This window comes from Acipenser ruthenus, chromosome 28, assembly GCF_902713425.1.
Source record: "Acipenser ruthenus chromosome 28, fAciRut3.2 maternal haplotype, whole genome shotgun sequence".
NCBI lineage: Eukaryota > Metazoa > Chordata > Actinopteri > Acipenseriformes > Acipenseridae > Acipenser > Acipenser ruthenus.
This window is the reverse complement of record NC_081216.1, coordinates 26289894-26317610: the sequence shown is the minus strand read 5'-3', so window position 1 is coordinate 26317610 and position 27717 is coordinate 26289894. Positions and strand designations below refer to the sequence as shown.

The following is a 27717-nucleotide window of genomic DNA, read 5'->3' as shown; positions in this document are numbered from 1 at the left end:
GGAAACCCAGAGGTATCTCTGTCTCTCATCGCCCTAGCTACTGAGCAAATATGCTCTGCCTACAAGCATCTCTAAGGTACACGGTTCCATTGAGTACAGCTCTGCACAACAGCCACACACCAGATGATATGCTTTTCAGGAACTCACTGGCTTACACTGTTATCCATTTCCATAAAAGCACCCCAATAATAATACAGGGATAGGTATAATATCACTGTCACTGAGATTTAAAGACTTACATAATCATCTTAAATAGCACGTCATTTACAGAGCCTCAGCCTAGGCATCTGAAGGGGGGCAGAGTAATGTCAAATTAGGAATATCAGGATTGATACACCCATTCATTTACTTAATTCATATGTTTTAAATTAAATTACATTCCTTACAGTAGATTACCACAAGGGATGTTGGACACAGACAGAAGTTCAGAAATGTTTACCTAGCTACTGTAATATCAAAGCAGAGTAAAAGGGAAAAGCTGTCATCTATTGCTGTGTGTGATATATCAGGAACCATTTACCCCCTTGTAAATAATTAAAAGAAAAGGAATCAATTTGTATGGAGTTAACAACGTATGCTATTAGTTGTGAGGTTTCCTTAAAGAACATATGATGTACGCAGAAGGACCACTTGAGTTAAAACAAAGACTTCTGGGATACAGAATGCTCAAGTGTAGGTCCATCAGGTCAACGGAAATCATTCTAATTGTAATGTCATATCTGTGTTTCATGACTATGCCTCTGCAGTGGTTTTGTAATCAAGGCACATTTCAGTTTTCAATGACTGTCTGAATTTCTCCTACCTTCTTCAGAGACATTAGTCTGTCAGACTTCAGTGCTGTTCATGTCATTAGCATGTCAAAAACCTTCATTTTATTAATCTTTTTGGAGCACTTCAATCAGTCTTAAAGATGATGAATTGCTAAAAAATTTTTATAGGAATATTATCCTGTTATTGTAATAACAAATTGAAACAATGACGCTAATGGGCCCTTTGCTCAAAGTAATAGGTGCCATTTGAATAACACTACTATAAAATATGAATGTTCCATAATTAAGGAGAGTGGATTTAATCTTTATGAAGTGGCAAATAATAGTTATAAAGCTAATTTAGCTGTGAAAGACACTTGTAATACATGTTTTTAGTATAAAAAGAGAAGCTATCCAGAAGCACACTTAAAATAAGCAAATACAGTGTTTATAGATTAAATAACTGATCAGATTTTTCAAACCTCAAACAAAACTGTCATCAATTTATTTTAATATTCAATCAGTTCATTCAAGTCATTACATGCGTAATTAGGTTACACCTGCAAATATTTGATCTACATTCTCTTGTTAAAGTTCAGGACGTCACTTGATTTAGTTTCTAGTTTTATTGAAGCACTTCACTTTGTGCTTGGAATAATGATCCCAGAATTTTCCTGGGATGAGATGAACTAATATAATGAAACATCATCAAATTAGAATACATTAACATGTTGGTTCCTGGGAAAGCAGGATAGCTTAAAGCTCAAAGACAATTGGTCAAAGAAAACTCCATATTAACTAGAAAATAAATGATATACAGTACCAGTATTAATAAAAAAAAAACAACATTGTAGAAAGTTACAAATAAATTTGGCACCTGTGCGGACAGAGACAAAATAATGACACTTCACCATTGTCAATGATAATTTGTCCCACTACTAACTTTCACTTTACATAAGGAATTAATCAGAGAGGGTAATCCGAGATAGAGATAAATCTCTTTAACATATGCTATATTTCACTTATTATACCCATCGTCACTCTCTTTTAATTAAGATTTTACAATGAGACAACACTCCCTTTAATATACTTTGCAGTTAGCACCATCTGAATTAAACTTTTCCCACGCTAGCCAGATATAAATGTCCTGGAAGAGGGGTCCATTGTAGTAAGTCATTTAAATGAAATATCAGTTTTTAATTAGTTATAGACCTGAGTACATACATGTTGGACCTGCTCATAATGATGTTTAAAGATGTGACATACATGAAACTTTTGTGGTTAAACCAGCCAACAGCATGGCTTTCCATGGCTCTCTGTTCTCTAAACCCATGGATTTATTGGTTTAGAAAAAGTAGCTGTGCCTACAGCAGTGGGCGATCTGGGTAAATTATTGGCACAACAAATATTGTTTTGTATCACCATGCTGAATACATTGATCCCGATAGGAACTTTTGAAAATTAATGATCATAATTAAACTAGCTATATGATATTATTCACTTAAATAACCATGTTTGTTATAAGTTGTAAATGAATTAAGGTATATTATAAGTGATGTTGATCTGGGTTACCTACTGCTCTATGACTTGTTTATGGGTTCTTGATTCTTTTTTACAGTCAAATATTCTTATAAAGAACACTCGATGGACTATCTACTGTAACCCTGGTCTTTATAGATAGGTGGTCTTTAAATACAGGTCATTTCAACGTGCATGGGAATTAATATATTAGAGTGTTTTACTCAGTCATATCACTACTAACAACATATTCTTAGCATATATCAAGAAAAAAACCTCCTCCCAAGAGTTCACCAACCTCATCTTGAACTGAAAGCAGTCTATCAGTGTTTGGTGGTGTGCAGTAGTTTATGAGAACATGCAGCATGAATATCCAATGAAGCTAAATAGACACCAGAGCTTCTCAGGTCTCCCTGAGCTGTGTAACTAATTTATTTTCATTTCGGTCACCTTGATGCATACCTCTTATCTGTATTATTTCTAATGCGTAGCTAAGCAGTAATATATTATGCTTATGCTGTCAATATCAATATAAATAGTTTTATTGCAGTAAAAGTTCTTAACCTTGCACTCTATTCAACCCATTCATTACGTGATGTAATACATTCTGAACAATGCTTCTCGTCTAGTCTAATGTAGTGTTCTCAAAACTCAAATTAGTAACATCTTCCATGCTTGCCAATACATATTAGCTTTCACAATATATATATATATATACTTTTTTTTCAATGCGAGATAGCAAAAAAAAGCTAATGAAATTTCCTGTCGTAGAATAATTCCTAGGATGCCTAATCAATATAGAAACATTTCGCCAAACATAAAATAATTTTTGTCCACGTCTGCAGACTTATCATTGAATACATTATAGCTAAAACATACATCTATTTGTGAAATATCAAGTCACTTTTAATAAAGGCTTGCCATGATACAATAATGTTGTAAAACACAAAAAATATCTAAATATCAAGTGTGATACAAAAAACTGGTTAAGGATTTTCTGTTATTATTTTCTACATCTAACTTTCATAAAATTAGAATAAACTTCAATAAACTAGTTAGTACGGTTTTCTGTTTCCTGGTTTGAGCTAAAGTAGATCAAAATAAACTCACAATTCCATAATACAGCAATTGTTGTGGAATTGTTTTTGGTTAAGTAACACAAAAAAATTGCACCAATGGTAAATGGCATTATGATAAATGACTCTGTCCTTTCACCAATAAAGTGTGGAGGGAGTTCTAACTGTCCAGGATCTGTTAATACAAATCTTTGTCCATGCCCCCAGGGAATCAATTTGGTAGAGTAGTCACCGTGCCAAACCTGAGAATATTCTCAACTGTTGCCATGGTGACCATCATAATCTATGAAAGCAATAAATGTTCTGAATTCCATGGTTTATGGAATGCCTGGAAAATAGAACACTTGTAAAACAAGCACAAAGTGAAAATGATCAAATATTCCTCCACACCCACTCCACTAATTGCACAAACTCATAATATCCCTCCAGGTAAAAGGTTAATTGAATGTGTCCCTTTGTGTCAGTGCCAGACTAGATTCTAACTCAGGCATTTACTAGATGCCAACCCCACGCCAAATTTCAGAGCTGTAAATGGAAATCTAATGCATCAGGGAAGACTTCAGTATGATTTGCCAAAGCCTGCAGGCTCGGGGAAGGACATTACAAAGTGACAGAAGTTTTATTTTTTTTAAAGATCTTTTGGAAAAAGGACTAATTTCTAGCTTTACTGAAAAGTTCTTTACCTTTGCTGCAACGGATTTGGTATTGCAGTTTGCAAACACGCCTTTATGGTTTTAACTTGAAACACCACATTTTTCAAATCTGCTCCAGATGGCTCTTTGATGCCACTGCCATTAATATTGAAAGAAGAAAGTAGCTGCTGTGTTATTTGAGTAGGCTCTGTGCTGCTGATCCCCTCAGCATGGTATAAATGGAGGTACGTGGATGTGCTCTCTCAGATATTCTGTCTCGATTGAAAATACTGTGCTATGATAAGACGGCTCTGCAGGTTCAGCATTCTGTTTGAGTTATACCTGTTAATTATTTCATACACTGTCATTTGTACAGCTAATATAGAATCACTGAAAGTAGCCACTTGTACTGTATATATGCATTTATAATGTCCTCTTTCTGAATATACATTTAATGTAATTTTCTGTATTCATGAAGCTAATGATTACTATCTATCTGGTAAAATGTATTACTCCTTGACCACAGATTCCCATCTGCACTCTTTAACACAACAGAGAACTTGTGGTTTTAGCTTCAGTGATAATGTTTAATAAGTAGAATCAATTAACTTGTCCTGGGTATTGTTTTACAGTGCTTTACAAAAGGATAGCATTTGCTTTTTTTTGTGGATTCCTCTGGGATCGTTCTTCAAAGTGACCATTTTAATGATTTATCCGGTACCATTTGAAACCCTAACATTAACATGCAGATCTATTTAAAAGGGGATTATGCAACTTCAAGATGGCTTGTCTTCAAGCTGCCATGCATTTTTAAATCCATTCTAAGTAACCTTGTATAATCCTTTACCGGTTTCCAGCTAGGAAACCAATAGGGCAATTAAATGCCATCTTTATCTAAGTCTTTATGTAAGCTTTTAATAAATCTCTTATTAAAATTCCTTTATATGTCAGTCAGTTTGAAAATTGCAGGATTAACCTGACTGTCTTTTACGAATGTGTTTCCACAGCTGCATTTTGAATGGAAAGTAAACTATGTTAGACTCATGCTCAAATAGAAAGTACTTTGCAGGTCTGTGATTTTATTTTATTTTCTTCTTCAGGTCCATTACAACTTGCTTATCAAATTACAAAATGTCCTAATTTTAGGAGGTGCTTGGGTATGGGGTGAGTAAATACATACATCATGTCAATAAAACATTTAGGAATGTTAAGTGTCAAAGTTCAGCTCTTGCCCTTAGTCGTAGTGTGTATGCACTGCAGTATACATACACATAATCATATAATCATGGGTCTAAACGTGAAGCAGGATTCAGCAATTTTGGTATATTAATATGCATAGGTATTTTTAATCACTTCATAATGATCACAAACTCAACAGCTAATGTCTTCTAACTTCCATTTCATCTGCACATACAGTACTAGAAAGTACCAGGAATCAAGCAGCATCAACCAGATCTTTAGAAAGGAAGCAGCAAGTTTCAATTATTTAACCCTTAATAGAACATTCGAACAAGCAGCATGGAGTAGACGAAAGCCACTTTTGCCATCGTATCAAAGTCTAGTGTGAAACAGCTATAAGAGATCATTGAACACCACACTAGCCCACAGCATCAAATAAATATCTCTTGGTCCATTTTGTTGCCTCATTGCCTTAACGTACATGACACCATCTTAACAAATTCATCACGAGGCAGATAATTAAGCACAACATTGTATTTGCCTCTGTGTGATTCCATTAAATTAATTAAACTATTATTAAAGTAGGTACTGTAAATGTGTCAACATTTTTGATGCAGATGTGGTATTGTTTTGGCTCCAGCATGCTCTGATTAGGGGATCTTTAAATGTTATACTTACTAATAAATTTTTTTAAGTGAAAACCCATCATTTACAATTATAATTGCTTTCTTCACAGTGATTTACCCCACCTAACCCTATTTCACCTTACTGCAATTCATTTCCATGTGGGGTTATTGATTACAATATGTTTGAATTCAGATCACTAAACTGAATCCCCTCACTTGCTTGGCCACACACCTTGAGCAAAGTCACCTTAGATGATTTGTTCCTAGTAAAGCTAATTAGGAAAGTAATTCTGTGCTGAATTTATTCAGTCAGAGCACAATGAAGTACAAAAGTGAGACAATTTACCATAATCACACCTTCTTTAATTAACCAGGGTACTGCTACACGACAAGACAATACATGTATTTAATTGCTACAAATTTAAGTAAAACTCGCTCTTGTATTAATACAAAATTCAGCTGATATACCACAAGAAGAATACAGATCAGCTGGTTTCTGAGAACACAATGGACCAGAATAGAGAAAAGGGGCACCCAGCTGTTTTAGTCTTCTTAGTTTGATGTGAAGTGTTTTAAAGTTGAAATTGTATTGCCCCTAAATTGATAATTAACAACATGATGGTCATCAGTTTTGCACCCTCTCTGTCATTAAAATGTAATTAAAAGGATAAGGTCCTAATTACTTATTCTGTGTTTCCTGTTCTTTTTTATACTTTATTATTTCCCTTCAGAACCTCTGTTATTGTTTTTCGAATGTATGTACGGTACACTCTTCTTTGAAGCCCATCTGATTTCTCACTACTACACTATTTCTTTCTGTCCTTGCATTTGTTTGTGAAGTGCACTGGGTGGCAATGTAGGTTAGCACAGCAGAACTGGGAAGACAACGATATCTACGGTGTACCGTTACAGAGTGTTCATGTAAAGAAATATTGGTTTCAGTTCTAAGCAGCTCAGTAAAATTAATTTGCTTTTCTAAGATGCAGACAAGAATATCGCACACTACATTCTTCATTTCTAATATTTCCAAAAAATCGCTCCTTCATGAAACAGTAGGAAACTACTCAGAAGTGGAATCAATATTGCAGCTTGAATGCTCAGAACTATTGCACATAAAAGGAAAAAAACAAGATAACTAGAAAAATAATACTTCATAAGAGTTTAGGGTTGTCTTATGCAGTAAAGCTTGCATTGTTCGGTTGAGAAAGTGGGGGCATTGGTGGAATCTGGGCATGTAGTATAACATCACAGGAGCCCAAAACGTTTATGTGTCATTTGCATCGTTTTTTTTATTTTTTTTATATAAGATTAGCAGCCACTTATAATTTACATAAATCACATTTAAAAAGCTGTGGCAGTGTGAGACAGTTTTGAAAATATCATGCTGTGAACATTCAGTTTAGGTAGGAAGGCTGATTGAAAAGACTCCACAACCCATAAGGAATATAAGGATTTAATTTGATCTAATTTATAGTCGTTTTTTTCAATTAAGAACTTTAGGATATGTCTAAAAAGGAAGACTACGTTATGCTGCCTTAAATCAATTGCAAGTAAAACATGACATTTAAACAAAATAATTCTACAGCATGAAATTAGACACATTGTGAAAATGGGCTTTTAGTACTCTTCAGGTACTCAATCCTGTATAAAATGGAACATCAAAGGTGATCCTTGTCTTTTCAGAGAAGACATACTGTACACAGTACATTTAAATCCACATCCTTTCAGAGCAACTAGTATCATTTTAGCAGACATACATTGTTTTTGCTATTATCCCTTTTTCAGTGATGCCCTGGGGGTAATGTACCCATTTCATCTCAATACAAAATAACCACAGATCCAAAACACAAATGATAATCCAAGTACAAGTACTGTACATGTTATCTCAAGTTATCAGAGTCCTGAGAGTATGGAAACAAGCTATCTTTAGTTCAAATCCTTATTAGCACAACTCTTTTCAGAAAGCTAAAACGCAGGGGCTTCCGAGTGGCGCATCCGGTAAAGGCACTCTGAGTGGAGTGGACTACTAAATAAATAAAATAAAAAAATCCAGTACTGTGCATTCAATATCCACCATTAGACATCAGTGAGATCGGCAATGAACTTATGACATACTGGCTGTTATTTCATCTACATAATTTCACACAAACTTGGCCATCTTACCCACTGCCTTCATTTCCTTTCTAGCGTGTAGCAGTAAAGTAAGTGCCCTGCAAGGCTGGTATTGAGGCAAAGCATCCCTATCGGATATACGTACATGCACCTATTATTTAGAATCCTAATACAATTCTGCTCTACTTCAATGCTCTAATCTAGAAGCATTGCCATTCTCTGTAATTTTATTTAAAAATCAGTCCACCTCTTTTCTCCTCCGCTGTCTTGAACAATGTCAAGGTCGGTTATATATGGTAATCCTAGTAAGTCATTCATTATTTTTCCCTACCTTTACAAAAGTCAGTTCTTCCCCCAGTACATCCCAACTGGAATGACTGAATTTGAGAATGGAATACAATGTTCTCAATGCTACTACTGGAAAGGCACCATCATACAAAACTATTTCATGTGTACCAGAGAAATATAAATACTTGTAGTTAAGTTACCGTACTTCCATTTTATGCAAAAACGTACTTCACCTTATGTGTTATTCTTTTTGTGCAATGGTATTCAGTTAGATTAATGGGTCACCTTTAAGTGGTGGGCCGGGCATATCATTTTATAGTCAGTGACTGTCATAAATAACTGGTATTAATTAAAACTTCAGGTCTTGAATTATTGCATATTATGTGTGGTCCCTGTCATTCTCTATGGCTGTCTGTATTGATCATTATTTACAGTGCTTTTACATCACAAATGTACCCAACCACTTCTAAAGGCTACTTTCTGAAGTGAGGAGCTTTCAGCAATAACCAATATGGGTGTATAAGTGTCGTTTCTGCAGAGTTCAGTACCGTTTAACTTTAGGTTATTTGGTATGGCAAACATTTTCAATGCACATGTGACACATTCCTGAAGTTTGTAAAAATGAAAGTTCTTGTCGCTAAGCCTACCTGAGCCTGAGCCCTTTTCCATGCAGCAAGCTCTTTATCTTTCCTATTCTTCTTCCTTTTGCTCGCCTCATCTTTCTTGGTGCTTTTGTTATTTGTCTCTTGTGTCTCTGCTTTTGGGCGCTGAGACATTCCCGTTTCCCCTAGATCAGTCTCCTGGCTCTGTCTAAAGAAGGTTTATAAAAAGAAAAAAAAAAGAACATTCTCTTTAACATTCCCAATACTGTTTTATTATCACACTGACATCTCCAAATGTGTCAGCTTTTGTGTTGTGTCATGTTTATGTGTAGAGCTTGTCTGGACGCCGTCTCCTATTTCTAATACTGCATACCCATAATTGATATCTGACTAACCTGTTCTGTGTAACAAAAAATGCAACTTATCTTGTCAATAAATCTCATAAGAATACAATGAAAACTGAATGAAAACTTGAAAAGCTGTATCTACTGTATATGAATCTGAACATACTCACATAGTAATTGTATATGCTACAGTATGCTTTAGAATATTTTTTTTTTTTTATCATCAATGGATTAGGCTGGAGTTGTTGTCATTTTGGCAATGTGATCTAAGCAATTATGGTCTTTAAAAGTAACATTCTTTTCGCTGAGGTGCGGCATAGCATAAAATGTGTCTTCTGGCAGAAAGTACCATGGCTAACTATCATGGCTTTACTTTCAACCTTTAAAACCTTCAAAGAACAATGACTATTACTGTACTTATCTGGTTGAAAAAGTTCCTAATGAGTAGAAAAGCAATCTTTATCTGTCAACATGTTAGCTCAACATTTATTTTACTCAGTAATGCATTCAAATTCAAACATGTTAATATCAACAGTCCAACCTCGTCAGTGCCAGATGCCAGTAATAGAAAGCAAATTGAGCGGAATAAATCACTGAAGAAATTCAGACTTTGATTTATACACCTGCACACACTGACCACCACAGGTCATCTAATAGCACCAATCCACACTTTTACACACAGCAGAGTCTACATTTCCCTGTTATCTCAGATTCTCATAATGAGCAATCTTTATAATTAGCTTTTTTTTCTCAAAAGGAATATTGCGATTAAACAAACACAATCACAAAAGGTTCCTCTCCCAATATTCAGTGGGAGATTTCATCTTGTATAATTTTACTGACCGGTATTATTATTTGTTTATTTAGCAGACGCCTTTATCCAAGGCGACTTACAGAGACTAGGGTGTGTGAACTATGCATCAGCTGCAGAGTCACTTACAATTACGTCTCACCCGAAAGACGGAGCACAAGGAGGTTAAGTGACTTGCTCAGGGTCACACAATGAGTCAGTGGCAGAGGGGTGATTTGAACCAGGGACCTTCTGGTTACAAGCCATTTTCTTTAAACCTCTGGACCACACAGCCTCCTATATTAACCTTCCATGCTGGCAGCAGGTGTTGGCTTTTTGTACTCCTGTTTATAAATATGCCAAAACACTTGCCTCCACTGAAAATCTACATGACAAGGAGATTCAATTGTTGCTATGGTGTCCTTTCCAGCCACTAACCAAATTAATGAAGCAAGAAGCATAAATAATACACATTGATGCCTTTATAATAGTAATCACTTATTCACAGTTCTCTAAAGTAAAACCTGTTTGAACAAACATTCAAGGGAACACATGAAAGAGGTCTTTCAGACAAGCTGTCTTCATACTGGAGATTTAAAATGAGGAAACATGTCAACGGAACGAGATGGCTTCCTTGGTCACTGACTCTCCCGGTAATTTGTATGAATGTCTTTTTTTTAGTTTTACAATACATGTGCTTGGTTTCCATTTCTTTCTGAAGCTCTTAAGACTCCAGATAAAATGTTGCAGCTCAGAAAGAGAAAATTAAGGGGGTGGAGATCACCCTGAGTGACATGATGTTTCCTTTCAGGAGCTTCTGAGTGAACTGCACCAAAATAAAAAGAAAAAATATAAAATCACACAAAGGTAGGGACAACACTGCTGAAAAGTCATCAAAACGATACTTTCATGCTTCATACTCCTTTGGCTTGCTGCACGGAAGGCTGGTTTTGGAACTCTGCAGATGAGGCTTGCTCAAGGTAAACAAATCAGAAATTCAACAGATAGGTTTCCGAGAAGGAAATAGCCTCACTCGGATTTCCCTGTTCTCCCTTATCCGTTCAGAAAATGTTGATTGCTTTTCTGTTTAGAACACAGACATGGCGCATTTACCTCTGCTTTTCTCTCAGCCGTCTTTTATTGCGTTGTCTTTCAGCATCTGCTTTCCTCTGCATTTCTCTGTCAGTCATGTCTGCAAAGGGTTTCAATTCTGAAACCTAAATGAAAAGAAAATACAACTTCTGATACCTTCCTTTAAAATAGCATGCATGACTACAGCTAGATTCACTACAGAAGGACTCGGTTTCCATTCCAACAAGCTTCAGCATAAATATTTACATTTTAAAGAGATATCCTTTTTACAGGGGTTAGTTTCAAACCTGACCTGGTGTATTTAGCCTTATCTAAAAAGAGTCTATCAACATTGACAGATTCTCTTGAAATCGCTGCTGTGGTTTATTAAGCTTGGTGTGAGAATAAGCACAAAACTATATGCCCTGCTGTTAACGCTTATTCAGTGTGATTTGTGGTCACTACGGTTGAGACGAAGAACATTTGTCTTTAGCTTGAGAGGTTAATAAATTAGGAAAAGACAGAAAGAACAGTGAAGTGTGAATCACAATTAGTCTGTCGCACATTTATTTTTGAACACTCTGAATCTGCTCTTGCTAACAAGATGCAATTATAAAGTCAACACTCCTCTTCACAAGAACAGGTCAACAACTGAGGTTATATTGCCTGCAGGGCCCTCAGACTAAAATCCGAGATTTCTCTTTTAAATAAACACAATAGGCTACTGGCTCCTTCACTACTTGTAGCTGTAAAGCTGGTTTAAAATTACACAATGTTGTAGATGTTAAGTACTGTATTAAGTATAAACATGTAAACGTGTACATTTCATTACTATGTCAGGTTTTGTTGTAATAATTATTCTGTCTAACACCTGTCTCTGTACCAAATAAGGCAACCAATCAGATGAATATTATCCAAAAAGCTTACTGTACAATATGTGTTTTCAAAGTTACATTAGAACACATTGAGAGAAACAGGGCCATGCCTGTTTATCAGCAAAAATTAATCAATCAATGGATGACTTTTATTTCATTACCAAATACATGCTGTAGCCTGTATATTAACTCTGTGTTATAAACACTTAAAAGACTCTGTCTTACTGTATATTGAAGCCCATTAAAAATGTAAATTGAACTGTACCTGAGTTCTAGACTGGGAGAGAGTCTTCCCTGGGGCACAGATGCTCTTCTTTAGCGATACTTCCACTTCTTCATCACTGTCACTGTCTTGAACTGAGTGGAAAAAAATATGAACATGAGGCAAGTAGTCCAGCACAGAATGGAATTTCATTTTATTATCTGCCAAGAAACCTTCAGAACTTTGTTGTCAGCCTAGGTTGAGATTGTGCTTCTTATGGTTCACTGTTTGCTAAATTCCAGCGTATCTTGTATTCAAATTGGTTATAAATGGTATCTATTGTGTTGTCAATATTAAAACGACAGTTTTCCTCGCTCGCTTTCACTGTCATGAATGTTGTCGTCACCCAGGTACTTTGATCTCCTATTTAAACCAAAGGCCTTTTGAAAAAGAAACAGGACAGCCATTCAGCTAAAGCCAGTTATTCAGAAAGCGTGGGGTTTGCAATAAGTAGATCCTTGGTGGGTGCTAACAAAGAGCAGTTATTAGCATATATATTTTTAATCAGCTTCCTTTATCAACGTACAGAACTGTATTGATTCTAATATAGTTTTGTTTGTTTGATTGGTTTGATTGGGGGGGAGTAAATTGACGAGAGTTAATGCATAGTATTAAAAACACACATAATCCTTTCATTCAATCTAAAATAGTATTCTCCAGAAACAGAGTCCATTATGAATCTTCAATAAGTTGCTGTATGCCTGCCACCACTTCAGCGATAAATTGAAACTGTGAGATAAGATGTATCTCTAAAGTGAGCCATGGTCTTGCTCTTTCCATTAAAGGTAATAATGTCTCAAGTGCACAGTTGTGTGGCAACCCACATTAAAAAAAACTAGTTAAAAAGCACTTGAAACAAAATGCAGCTATGTGTGAAAATAACAAAAGCCTGCCAACAAAGGCTGCTGAAAAATAACTAAGCCCATGTGCTGAGTATAAACAGCATCTATCTGTTACTTTAGGATTCTAACATTTTGCTTAGTTTTGCTGTTTTAAAAGTTGACAGTTACTTGAAAGCTTTTTTTCCCATTTTCACATAGGGAACGCTGCAACTGGCTATTGCACTTAGGGAGAACATTGGAAGAGGCTAGTTCTTTAGTGATGACAAGCTGGGCTTTTATATCGAGGGTTTAGTAGCTTGCTTAAATCTGTAGCTTTGGTTTATCGGGTAAGGATAGCCAACTGGCTTGACAGTAAGTGTGTAAAAAAAGAATGTGCTTAAAAAAAAAAAAAATAGCTTGTACTGGATGCATTTAACCAAAACATCACCAGATCCGCATACTGTACTGAATGCAGAAACTGAAGATCTCTGTATGTCGGTTCTAAATAGTTCAAACCAGAGATAAAAATGCAAGTGGCTTTTTGATGCTGCCCAATTAACACAGACCCTCCTCAGAGGAGATTAGCCATTCTTAGTATTAGCAACCGAAACCCCAGGTAACTTATTATTCCCAAACAAAAACAGAAAAGCTAGCAAAGTGAGTCGATGCGTGTTCAGCATACTGATACCCAGTTTGTTCAGTCTGCAGAATCTCTAGCTTTGCACCTTGAAGGGCCCAACACTCCTACACACTGCATAAACATTATGTAAAAACACAAACAGGATGGAAACACATTCTCATGTAAGATTTCCTGGATCCCAGCCCCCAACCCCCCTACACGTCGCGGGTTCATTATTTTTTTTGTCAACATAGTGGTATTACAGTAGGTAACTGAGTGAATTCTAATGCACATTCCACAATCTACAAAGAAACATGGGCCTTCATAGATATTGTCACCCTCCCTGCAATGAAACCCCAAAGCCCTCTGACAGTAATCTACCCACAGCAGCACGGCTGATAATAGAAAGTGACAGATATGCTGAACCGAAGTGGTAATACAGCTGGAAAAAAAGAAAGGAAATAAGCAGACATAAACCCTGAACAGGAAACTGCTGCAACCTGCAAGAATTAGCTTTTTTTTTTATTTATTTTTTTGCCTGAAAGACATGCACATTACTGTTGGGTTATAATCCACCAGAATAATACACAAGGTCTATCAAGCGTTACACTGACCATTAAACTAACATAAGAACATAAGAACTTAAGAAAGGTTACAAACAAGAGGAGGCCATTCGGCCACTGGTTACCTCGCTCCATTTTGAGGTTTCTCCTCTAATCAGTACTTTCTGTTTTCTACATGTTAACCACTCCCTAATCCATGTGCATGCATTTCCTTGAATCCCTGTTGCGTTCAGTTTGAGAATACATCTTTTATGCGGGACTTTGTCAAAAGCTTTATGGAAATCAAAATAAACCATGTAATATGCTTTGCAATTATCCATTGTCGATGTTGCATCCTCAAAAAAATCAAGCAGGTTAGTTAGACACAATCTCCATTTCCTAAAACCATGCTGACTGTTTCCCAGGATACTGTTACCATATAGGCAATTTTCCATTTTGGATCTTATTATAGTTTCCATAAGTTTAAATATAATAGAATTCAGGCTTATTGGTCTGTAGTTACCTGGTTCAGTTTTGTCTCGTTTTTTGCCAAATGTAATTACTTGGGAAGTATTATTTTCAGAGAAATATTCTAGACTATTGCAACAGTAAACAGATTGTGTCATCCATTGAATACTAGTATATCGTAGAATATATTAAACTATTTCCCACTAAATTATCATCTATTTAGTATTGCTTGTTATTTTGTTCAATCACGGTGCCAAACACATTGGTTGCAGTCATAAGCTAATAATAGGTGCTGATATTATGTTTTGGGACTGATAATAAGCAATAATTTCCCAAAGCCAATTCAATGTCAATGTTCAAGTGTTAGATAGTATTTTAAACAAAAAAAAGTTATCATATATATTGTGAAAGCAAGTTGTATTTCTCCCCTAATTGGTTAAATATGTGCTTTCTGAACCCTGGAACACTCTCAAAAGACAATACCAGTGGGGAAAATGACGAATAGCGAGGTAATATACATGTACAACATGGCTTTCAGCTACTTCACATTTCCTTTTTCACTGATTAGTCAATAAAGTTTTCAAATGAACCTTTTCGTGAACTAATACAAAAGTTAGGAGAACCCACTGTGATCGGTAGTTTTCACTCATCACTCACTCATTTTTACAACAACTGTCCTTAAAACAGTGCATCCAACGCAAAGTCACATAGTTAATGTGTAGAACCGAGTGTATGAAGCATTAAAGATATGTTCCCACAATCACTGGTCTTTGCAGCTGTGTTTTATTTAACTAAAGAGTTTGTTGCAAAATCTCAGGGCACATTCTAACAGATAACACATTTAAGATAGACTGAACAATTAGCACTGTACGGTTAGAATATGTTGGCCTTGTAATTAAGAAAACATGTTTAGTATATTCCTCTTAAATTTAGCAGTCCCCAAGTCCCCTTGAATGAATAAATGAAACTATAAAAAATGACATTCCTTACTCCTGAGAAATAACCCTTGACTACTTGGGTAAAAATGACGGACGTAAATAACAACAACAACAACAACAACAACAACAACAACAACAAAATGCTATTACAGCTTCTTTCATGCTACACAGTTTCAAATAAACTGTTCAAAGGTTAATGGAGCCACAATCTGCAGATCATTTTAACAGTAAAACAAAGGATAAAGACACATCTTATCTTGTGTTGGTCACTCCAAACAACAGCTGTGTTTATCACAACAGGCTCATAAAGGCAGTTTAAAGGCTTCGACTTTGACAGAAAAGGAATGAACATTTTATTCTGCTGCAGTAAATCTAGGGATCAGTGATGTAGCTCAGGGTTTTCCCACTGGAGTACAGTAAGTACGATTGCATGTACAGTAGCTCCCTGCCTAGACACCACAGTTCCAGAACAATCCTCTCATTGGTTAAGAAAGATTTCTTCACTTGGAGTTTGAGTTGCTGCTCTCTCTATTGTATTGCAATATTATTTACCACAGCTGTGTATATTTAGTTCAATCACCACAGCAACAATTCTATATAGTCCAACCGTGTAGCATGGTATCCTATCTGTACAGCTGCAACAACAAGCAGAGGCCTAGGAAATAAATTAAAAACGTCAATCAAGGCTGTTACGGGAAGCTGAAAGGTTTCTAGGTCAGTTATGAGACCTCCAGAGACTTCCTTAGACTACAACAAACAATGATGTATAATTTAGCTGTGTTTCCGTTTCCTATCCTCATTAGATAGATTTATCAAGGAAACTGAACCCTGACAGGCAAATTGCGGAGCCTGGGGTGATGAAGCCCAGGGAATAAACACAGAGGAACTTTGACCCTAATATATTTTCAACTTAGCCATTAGAGGTAAGGATTCAAGAAAATAATGCAATTTTGCTCCAGTGTTCATGAGTATCCTTTATTTCTCAAAGTGTTCAAACGTATAAATCATTCTGAATCTTCATTTAAGAAGCCGAATACATTGTGCTGTAGGACGCCATATTTTGTGTAAACAATACCAATAATTGAACAAAAGTTATTGTATTTCTTGCTCTTATTGTATTACTTGTATTGTAACACTTGAAATGTATTTGCTTACGATTGTAAGTCGCCCTGGATAAGGGTGTCTGCTAATAAATAAATAATAATAATAATAATAATAATAAATAATGTTCAAAACCGTAATTAACAACCAGATACATTTTAAGTAAACTTTACAAATTAAAAAAATAAGTTGGAAATTTGGATTCATCCTGAAGGGCTACATTACCAAAAACAATACCGGGCACCAGGTTGTGCATTACATCATCAGGCCACTGGGCCTTATAAGCTGCCGTTCTCTCGACAGTCTTTGTTATCTCTCCTCTGGGATGGAGACCCATAATGGCTCCAGATCCTTCCAGGGTGAATGTTTAGCAAAATGAATGGCTTCAGCCAAGTCCTTTACAAATCAGTGAAAAACATGCAAGGCAACAGTTTTGTCACCACAGATTGTGATACATGCTGCAGCAAAATCAGTTAATCTGTGGAGTCAAGAGCTGAAAAGCACTTACCGTAATGCTGGGTCCATCTTTGCAGCTCTTCTGTTGATGAAACACGCTTTCATTGTAATATCTTACGAGGGTAGCATATGAACAAGGCTAAACCAGATCATTGCAATGCGCTGGGTAAGAAGTCTTTTGATTCATAAGTAGGGGCCTGGCATTGCCCATGTGGGGTGACTGGAAAACTTGCTATGAAATTGGATTGAAGCAGACACCACTGGATGTCAGCTGCCGGGAATAAAGGTTGTTCAAATGGGCATTAAAGGTGTTTTTTTCTGCATTCTGTCATAGGAGCAGGTTCTATGACACCAGTTCCCAGATTATAACAAAAATCAAGATTAAGTTGTGATTTGCTAGAGAAACAAAAGTGTTCTTATTAAACCAATATATCTATCTTGCATATTTTGTATATATCTGCAATAAATATACAGTACTATTTTCAGTGCTGTATGGGATAAAAGGCAAGCCTGCAATACTCCTTAAACGGGTCATGGCTTAGCTGTCAGAACAGCAATTCAAACCCACAGGCAGCAGAAATAATCAGGCTAGCACAGAAGCAAAAAAAAGTATGAAGAAAAATTAAAAAAAAAATACAGTCACCTTTTCTCTCAATTGCAAAAGCAAATAAAGCTAACCATGCATAGAATTGCTTCTCTTATTTCAGATATCTTCTTTAAAAAAGACACATTTATAAATAGTGTTACAATCTTCAGAAAATCCTATTAGTTCTGAGAAAATAATATTTAATGAGGAATGGCAACTATACGAGAATCTATTAAGTTGAGGCATACACCTTAGCAGCATGATTCCATCCACCTAGAAGAAAACCATTTAAGTCGATCAAGGGCTTAATATAAACATTACAGCAGTGCTAGGCTTTAAAATGAAGATCTGAAGCAGGTCAGAAAATAACAAATCCTACAGTATTTAACACTCGCCAACAATTAATATAATATGTGCAACGATTTTTAAAACCAGTACTGCTTTTTTCAGACCATTTTAGCCATGCAGAATACACATCATATCAGCTTTCTTTTAACAGAGAAAAGACATGGCTGTTTGTCAAACACAAACAAAAATCCCAAGTCTCCAGTATTTACTCATAGTCAGAAAGCCACCCGAATAGGAACTTTGGAAAATGATCAGCAGTATTGCAGGAGTTTAATGATTTATGACTCTGAATTATTATATTTGCCTTCACAGGGAAAAAAAGGATACATTTTCTGTATCATATAACATTTCAGAATATGCAGTTCTATGCTTTTTCAGCATTACAGTATCTAATCATGTGGTCTTTGACCTCAAGAACGTTTTTTTTTTACATTTTTTTTTATTACTGCTGTACAACTATGGTCACCCTCTAGAATTAACTAATTTTGTTTCATAAAGTCGAATGAAACTTACAGAATAATCTTAGTCAACATATTGAATTACATACCGCTTTGTGGTTTTCCATGTACTTAACTTAAAGTTTAAAACAAACTTTTGCGATATTGTTTTGTATTTTCTTTGATTACATGATGTTAAATAAAAGATCTAAATTATGTTCAGATTATGTCTCAATTCTAAAATTCTAGGGGATGCAAAACTGTTGGCTATAGCTATACTGTTTAAGCGTGTTCACTGGATAAAATGGATGTTCCCAGGACTGACCTGTAAGCCTTTTAGATTTCAAGAGCGGTAAGGGAACCACAGAGCTCTGGAAGCGAGACGGAATGTTGATTGCCTTTGGAAATTCTTCAGTCTCATTCATCTGGGCAGACTGTTCAAATGTATCTCCACAATTACATTCCTAATGAGGCAGATTTAGTGTTACAAAATTGTTTAAAAGTGTAACCAGCAGGATTTGCAATTAAAAACACAACAAAATAAAATACTGTGAGTTAAAATATGTGCGTAACATTTTAATGGGAACATTGATGCAGAGATTTTATCTTTGCGTGGAAATATTTGTAAATATATAGAAAGGGACACTGCAACTGAAAACTAAAATGAATAAACATACTCTGCACACCCTCACAAACAGTGAACCGGAAAGTCCATTAAACTGAAAGGATTTATGCTATGTGCGGAAATTAATTAATGACAGATGTTAATTTTTATAATAATAAATCAGTCCAATACTGTTTATTGCAAACTTCGGGGCGAGCACAGCTGTAAAACTCAGGAATGGATTTATATACCACGACAGCTAATATTTTCAGAGAGGACGTCAGAAGTGATAAGCTTGTTTCACCAAGCAATAGTGGAACTAAAAGCAACACCAAGAAAAAAAAGGTCATGTTTGTTTACATATTAAACAGGGAAAGATTTACACACTGTAAGATCATTGAAAAGTATAAAACCCATCAGAAATCAGACATTGGGAATTAGCAGACCACTTACCATTTGTCTTGCAGTGAGAGCATCGTTTTGTAATGTGCCCAAGCTCTGCATGTTTGGGGGTGGGGAGGAGAAAAGAAAAATAGAACTTAATAGGTAGTCTTTTAACCCCACTGGCAACACATTTCGGATAATCAAGGTTGCACTGAATGTGCTTATTGTTGATACTCTATAGGAAGATTTGTTTGAATAATTTAGACAGTCAATCAAGACCCCAGCTGTAATAGAGCACAGCATTCAAGTCAGTTGATGCAAGAACCATACTACACACCCAGCTTGTGGAACTCCAGGCCTAAGGAAGTCTGTGTGACCCTGTTCTAAATATAAACTGGGTTGCCAAGGAGTTGTTACTGGCTAGCTAGTGTAAAACACCTTCACATTCTTGCTGTGGAAGGTGATGCTATTGGAAATGTAAAACAAATTCAGAGCAAAAGACTGAAAACATATATGCAGATAAAATTTTAAAAAAGACACGAAAGGAAAATATTAATGTTTTGTAAGTTGACCAGTATGCAGGGACACTGAACCAATGTACAGTAGCTTTGCAATATAATGTTGAATGCATCCTGCACACCCACGCCTTCAACATATCTTTTTTTTTATTGTGAAGAAACCCAATTAAGCTCTGAGAGTCTACTCTAGGACTCCCGACAGCTCCTGTCCTTCCCAGCAGACAAACAAAGAGGTGCACAGTACTGCAATACTGCATTCTAACACTGACAAAAAGAAAACATTTTCTTGTGTTGTGTAAATCCTGAATGTTACAACTTCCCAGAGGAAGAATCCTTGGTATTCTAAAAAGAGATGAAGGTGAAATCAGATAGCTCTCTACAATATCCAACAGCTAGCAGCACAGTACTGACTTATTTCAAAACACAAGAAGAACACGACTAAATAAATACTGTAGGAAGGTCACTTTGCACTTTAGGCAGGTTTTGTTGTTGTTTTCTCACCCATAACTAGCATTGATCACAGCCATCTATAAACCAAGGCAAGCAGTTATGAGCAAACTGTGACACATTACTTTGCAGCTCTTTTGCTGTAGGGGTTCTGTGCACAGATATAGTTTTATATTGGCTACAGGAGTATCATTATTGAACTCATCCAAGACACGAGACACCCAATAATAGCCACTAGATTGCTTCTCTGCTCCCTGAAAATTGCAAATATAAACACGTATGACTGACATTTGCAAGGAATTTTAAGAAGTAAAATTTAAACACTTGCAAAACAGAATCATAATCACATTCAGCTTGATACAGCTTTAAGGCCCCTGCAACAGAGATTGTGTTGTCATGGGAATGCACAGGTCTAGATGGCTGCCATTGAAGCATGCTTATTCAGCTTAGATAGTTTTTAATATATGCCATAAACTTAAGAAAAAACAAAACAAATAATTTCAATGAGAAATAAAATGACACCCACAGGGAATATAGAAAACATGCAAGCTTGTATGAATAATATTAACAAAAGCACCCAGCTTTTTGTTGTAATAACTTGCTGCAAAGCTGTAACCAGGTTCTAAAACATTTAATACAAATGCATATACAGTTCCATCAAAATGACAATGATCATGTATTTGATCATGTATTTGCCAAGTTGCTGTTTTATTCTCATGTTCTAGGTGCTATTCAATAAAACATTCAATTATACGATGACCAACACATACCACCAGTGCTTTGGCAAAAAAACTCTTGTGGGAACATTTGATAAGCCCTTCGTTTAATACTCTAAATAATAAATGGTGCCTCTGGAGCATAAACTAACAGTCGTTCTGCAAATAGAAATGTTGAAAGGCAATAGCGATCTTAACATTTTATCCTCTGTTGACACTGCATTAAGTTTTACCAAGGTCTTCAATGTTATCTTGGCTTGAAAAATCCATCCTACTTCTCTTAGTCAATGACCTTTCCAAACCTTGAAGGGTAATGATTTTAGATAACAATTTAGGAACTGTATAAATGTTATCACTTGCTACAGCCTACCCGCGGACATTTAGAACGTCCCTGTCTGTTTCTTTTTTTCTCTCTTTTCAACATGTGAATAAGGTAACCTCCCAGCAGACTGTGCCGCGTTGCGTGTTTTCGCCTGTCAGTGGAAATGGCCATGTGGGACTGTGACAAAGACAGAATGATTCTTGGTGATAAGTCTCCCTTGCTGACCTGTGAGGGCGCTGTGTAAATGGAACAGAGTGTCCTGGACTGGATGGCCTGACAATTCACCCCCTGGGTTAGGCGGAAGTCGGCCATCTAGAAAGGAGGCGGAGCTACGGTACACTAAATCATCGACCCAGAAGGGAAATGATGTGGCAGCCGCGGACTGGAGGAGCGGTTGCAATCATTAACCAAGGGGTCATAATTGACGGTATAAAAGGGGACGTAGCGAAGTGATCTGTTCCTTTGTTATGGTTAACACTAACCGGAAGGAGTACCGTATTGTGAATAGTGAGTGTTTTGTGTGTTTTTGTCATGTCTAATTGTACTTGTTTGTTATTTAGACAGCTAACACAATCCGGAGCTGTCGCTACAGGCCAGCACAAAACCCGGACAACACTGGACTTTGTTTCATGATAAACTGTATTTGCACCACGAGCACTACAGCACTCACTTTGGACTGGTGACCATGTTTGTATAATGTGGGTGTATTAAAGACTGTGTTTAATAAAAAGAGTAGTACACCGCCTTGTGTACTACCATTCATTACTATGTACTATTTGTCATCAGAATTATAAATAAAATACCCTTGCACCTGGATTATCATTGTCTGTCTGTTATTCAGCACCGCATCACTCCTGCACCTGCACACTGCTAACCACTTTGCCACAGGGACTTATAGCCCTATCTTCACCTTATCGTGCTCTTTCCCACATAGGTGCTCTGTGATTAGGTAACAGAAGAGCAGTTGTGTGAGATCTGCCCCAAGCAAGTGGGCAAAGGTACAATGCTAGCCTACACAGTATGCTCTTAATACTGCTTTTAAACACAGCATTTTTAAAAGGCTTACAGCCCACCATGCAATCCAAGTACATACATGATTTTGACATTCTTTCTTCTGCTATATCCTCTTAACTCTGGCTTTCCTTACTTGGGTGTGACAGTAAGCCATTATGAGCCGTTTAAGGTCACACCTTTGTCGTGCCCTCTCTACCTTATTGTGGCTTTTTCCTGACAGCAATTCTTCTGTTATACTGAATGACGACACATACGTAGCTCTGTAAATTGTTAATGCATGGACGACAATAAGTCTAAATGACACATGTCAGTAGCTGCTTTTTAAATACCGCAAAAACGGAATTTCATCCATTAGCATAATAATCTCTGTTGTAATTATTTTTAGATAACAGGATGTCATTGGTATGGAAACATTCGTTTTATTAACATAAACACAGGTAACTACCTGTTGTACAACATATAAAACAACACTATGCATTTATATAGGGAACTATTACAAAACTACGGACTGTGCTTCACTTAAATATACACCTGAAAAAAAGAATGAACAGTGTGTTTACTGCACAGACATTTGAGATGAAACAGTTCAATCTGGATAGTGCTTGCAGTATATTTTATATGGCACAGACATCGAAAATGTTTGATGATAAAATAATACTAATTAATCAGATAAGCATACCTCTTGAATATCTTTCATTTCAACAGCGGCATTGTCCACGGCCTGGGATAATGCCATATACTGGTGTCACGTGATGATGACCTACCTTCTTGGTCACACTGCCTTTTCTATTGTTCATCTTTGTTGACACCGCAGTTTGCAGATTGACCTTCCTGAAAAGAAAACAACAGACTGTGGAATTGAGTCTGATAAGAAGCAAGAGGCTCTGAATTTAAGCTTGCTATTTAATCAAGAACACAGATCAAACAGATGGGTCTGGTATGGCAAAAGCCCAGTATAACCAATCATTCTTATATCATTCTTCTTTTCCCCCACTGAAGTCAAGTACATCTTGCTTATAAACTCATAAGTCACCCCTGTAGATATTATTTTTCTTTGAAAATAATAATGAGGTCAGAAAGGAAACAATATTTATAAGGCATCACCCCAATAGGCAGCTCATAACATTTAAGGATGTCAAAAGGCTAAACCATTGCATATGTACATTTCTTGCAAGACAACAAGCTGATGAAAATGATACCATACATTACCTGCCAAACTTGCGCCTGAAGGCGTTTTAATAAAACTGTTTTCAATGCAAAGGTTGATTACTAACAGTTCATATGACAACTTCATTTTGAGGCTGTTGCATCGCAATCAGTTCCATATGTTGTAACAAGCTACTGCAATGTTTTTACATCATCTGATAGGGCCTTAACCCACAGACCAAAACTTTCAATGGCTCCACCTTCTCAAACCTTTTAATCACGAATTATAATATTCAAAATCAGGCATAAGAAAACAGCCAATCACTGTCAGAGATTTATCAAAAATCCAGCACATATAAATCCACTGCCTGGAAGACTACAGCACAATCTGAAAGTTCAGAAACCCAACCCAGTAGCAATTCCTGAAGTACAATCTTAATTAATGAGTGTACACACATACACACACACACACACACACATATATATATATATATATATATATATATATATATATATATATATATATATATATATATATATACAAACACAGTAAATATGGACTGGAGAGGAGGCATATAGTGGTAAACTATGGCCCCTGAGGGAAGAACTATAGTTACCAACAGGGGACTATAATGCCCAAAGCCATAGGCTTAGGTCATTGTCCCCTGGAGGTAACTATAGTTCTTCTTGAGGGGCCTTTAGTCTGCCGTCCATATTTGCTTTTTATGAATCAGTCAAGAAAGTAACTTTTTGAAGTCCACAGCACAGAGTTATTAAAGTATTTTTGGAATAGAACTGTCCGTCTGACTTTCTCACTGTGGCATGGAATTCTTGGAGTCCGTTGAGTTTGTGAACGTCGTATTTATTTACACCGTCGCGTTGGATTTGTTTTGTAGAATGTCAGAAAACACTGGCAGTGAAGTTTTTATGATGATTTTAGTGTTTGCAGCATCTTTGTTTGGTAGTATACTTTGTAATTCATGTTTTCCGCCATTTTGCTTTGTTGTGTGAAGAGGAAGGATGTTATTGTTATTTGTTATTTATTTATTGAGCAGACGCCTTTATCCAAGGCGACTTACAGAGACTAGGGTGTGTGAACTATGCATCAGCTGCAGAGTCACTTACAACTACGTCTCACCCGAAAGACGGAACACAAGGAGGTTAAGTGACTTGCTCAGGGTCACACTAGTGGCTGAGGTGGGATTTGAACCGGGGACCTCCTGGTCACAAGCCCCTTTCTTTACCCACTGGACCACACAGCCTCCTATTTAGTGTGATGATGTCATTTGAGTTTGTAAAACACATTATTGACCGTAAGCAGCATCACAGGGGCAATAGTTTGACCTATTTTTGGTCAAGAGATCAGGTTTTAACCAATCACATGCCAGAATTAATTGCTATTCACAGAATGAGCATTTCAAAATGCGTTTAGGAACTGTGCATTTGCTCAAAGCACATTTCACAATTTGATTATATTGCTTTACTCAAAGACTGAAGAAGCTGTGTCTTCTTTTCTGTTTCGTTCTTTGCAAAATAATGTGCTCAAAGACCGAAATAACCTTATTAAATTATTAATAATTTAATTTTTAAATGCTCAAATCGCAAAATGGTTATTTTTGTCGGTGATTGACCGAATCCTGACTCTGAGTGTAACATATATTGATATAATGACATAGCCCATACTTGTACATTCAGTATGGAGTTTTTTTTTAGAAACTGACTATATAAAATGAGAACTGTAGCAGATCGACTGCTTTTAGCAGATCAAATACTGCAAGCACCAAACCTTGATTAACAGCTGATTAGAAATCAGTTTGAATATTTCAGAACAGTGCTTATACAAATATGTAATTACAGATCATGTCAACACGAGAGACAAGCAGTCCTGAATACCATAACAGGAACAAAAAATATCAAAGGCACAGCAATGGTAAATTCAGCTCATGCTTAAAAAGCAGTTAATTAATACTTCAGCGCCACTCCATTTTTATGTTAACAGAAGAAACGAACTTCCTGGGCCCTTACACTGGCCTACACAGATAATGTTTGTATGGAATCATTAAACCCAACTGGCATAAAAAGATTTTCATTTTAAGAGTCTCTGTCAACTGCCTGGGGTCACTCTTTATGCTTGTTTTTCTTCTGGAGAACTGTATTCCAATTGTTAACTTGCTTTTACATATTAACTTGATAGGATTAACTGTTGTTCCTGCTCCCATGAATGCACAGTTCATGCAATAGTACCAATAAAACAAAAATAAATATCTTGGTTTTTTTTCCTGTATGATGATTACTGTAGAGAACTGGTGATGCAACAGGGAGAAAAACAAATACCAAGAAATAACTAAACTGAGGTCTCCTAACCCTAAACCCTAATCATAACCCTAACCCTAAACCCTAACCCTAACCCTAATCATAACCCTAACCCTAACCCTAACCCTAATCATAACCCTAACCCTAACCCTAACCCTAATCCTTTCTGTCAGCTTTAAACTGCAATTGACAGCTCCTCAAGACTGCAACTCCTTTCGATACTCAGTTTATATAAGAGTTTCATCCGCGGCCCAATAGAAACACAAGCATCCTCATACCATCACAGCTAATTATTAGAAACACAAGCAGCCTCATACCATCACAGCTAATTATTAGAAATACAAGCAGCCTCATACCATCACAGCTAATTATTACAAACACAAGCATCCTCATACCATCACAGCTAATTATTAGAAACACAAGCAGCCTCATACCATCACAGCTAATTATTAGAAATACAAGCAGCCTCATACCATCACAGCTAATTATTACAAACACAAGCAGCCTCATACCATCACAGCTAATTATTACAAACACAAGCAGCCTCATACCATCACAGCTAATTATTAGAAATACAAGCAGCCTCATACCATCACAGCTAATTATTACAAACACAAGCATCCTCATACCATCACAGCTAATTATTAGAAACACAAGCAGCCTCATACCATCACAGCTAATTATTAGAAATACAAGCAGCCTCATACCATCACAGCTAATTATTACAAACACAAGCAGCCTCATACCATCACAGCTAATTATTACAAACACAAGCAGCCTCATACCATCACAGCTAATTATTACAAACACAAGCAGCCTCATACCATCACAGGTAATTATTACAAACACAAGCAGACTCTTACCATCACAGCTAATTATTACAAACACAAGCAGACTCATACCTAAAGCTTCTTGCTGGCTAACAAAGGTGACATTTTTTTTATCTGCAATCTTGCAGTGACAGCAACCCTTTCAATGCAACATATCTCTTTTGGAGACCTCCCTGATAAAAGGCTGTAATGTAACACAGGGAGAAGATGGCCTGCAAAGTAAATTGATGGTGGGAAGCTCTGTGTGTCTTTTTACGTAATGTGCTGCAAACAAAGTGCCTCGTCAGTCATGTGGTTTAGGTTTTCTGCACATTTTCTGTCACAGATTACTTCTCAGTCCGGATACACTATACATACATTGCTTGCTCCTGATGTAAATGCTTAAGCAGGGGCAAAATCTGAAGGGGAAAGAGGGGTGAGGGATGGAATGCTGCTGTATTCTCTTTGCACATAAATTGTCTTCAATGCAACAAATTCTGTCAATCTTAGAGCACCCCCTTCTGGTGGGTTAAAACTATATAAACTTCGTAAACTTCAAATAAGAAGAAAGAGAAGAACACTTGACCTACATCAGGGTAAATATTGGTGCCATACCTCCAATGTTTAGTATTGTTAAAATAAACTCTACATAGCTTTTCTTTTATAAAACAATATGCTTTGAGCTAATGAGCTAATGAGGTTGCAATTATTATTATTATTATTATTATTATTATTATTATTATTATTATTATTATTATTTAGCAGACACTTTATCCAAGCGACTTACAGAGACTAGGATGTGTGAACTATGCATCAGCTGCAGAGTCACTTAGAACAACGTCTCACCTGAAAGACGGAGCACAAGGAGGTTAAGTGACTTGCTCATGGTCACACAATGAGCCCTTTTCTTTAACCACCGGACCACACAGCCTCCTATATATGCATATATTCATGAAATACATTTAAAAAAAAGGAAGAGTGTCACCTTTGATTACAAAGGTGGA

The 27717-nt window shown here is 36.4% G+C and overlaps 1 protein-coding gene across 1 annotated transcript in view; it reads right to left on the bottom strand.

Moving 5' to 3' along the window:
* Positions 1-27717, bottom strand: part of LOC117435175 (uncharacterized) — a 61166-nt gene that overhangs the window by 14605 nt on the left and 18844 nt on the right. The window contains exons 3-8 of the mRNA XM_034058187.2: positions 23210-23276; positions 19498-19542; positions 18766-18904; positions 12128-12219; positions 11030-11133; positions 8828-8990 (exon numbers count right to left, since the gene is read on the bottom strand). Of these exons, the coding sequence (XP_033914078.1) occupies positions 8828-8990; positions 11030-11133; positions 12128-12219; positions 18766-18904; positions 19498-19542; positions 23210-23242 (576 nt within the window). The 5' untranslated portion in view covers positions 23243-23276. The remainder of the gene's footprint in view (positions 1-8827; positions 8991-11029; positions 11134-12127; positions 12220-18765; positions 18905-19497; positions 19543-23209; positions 23277-27717) is intronic.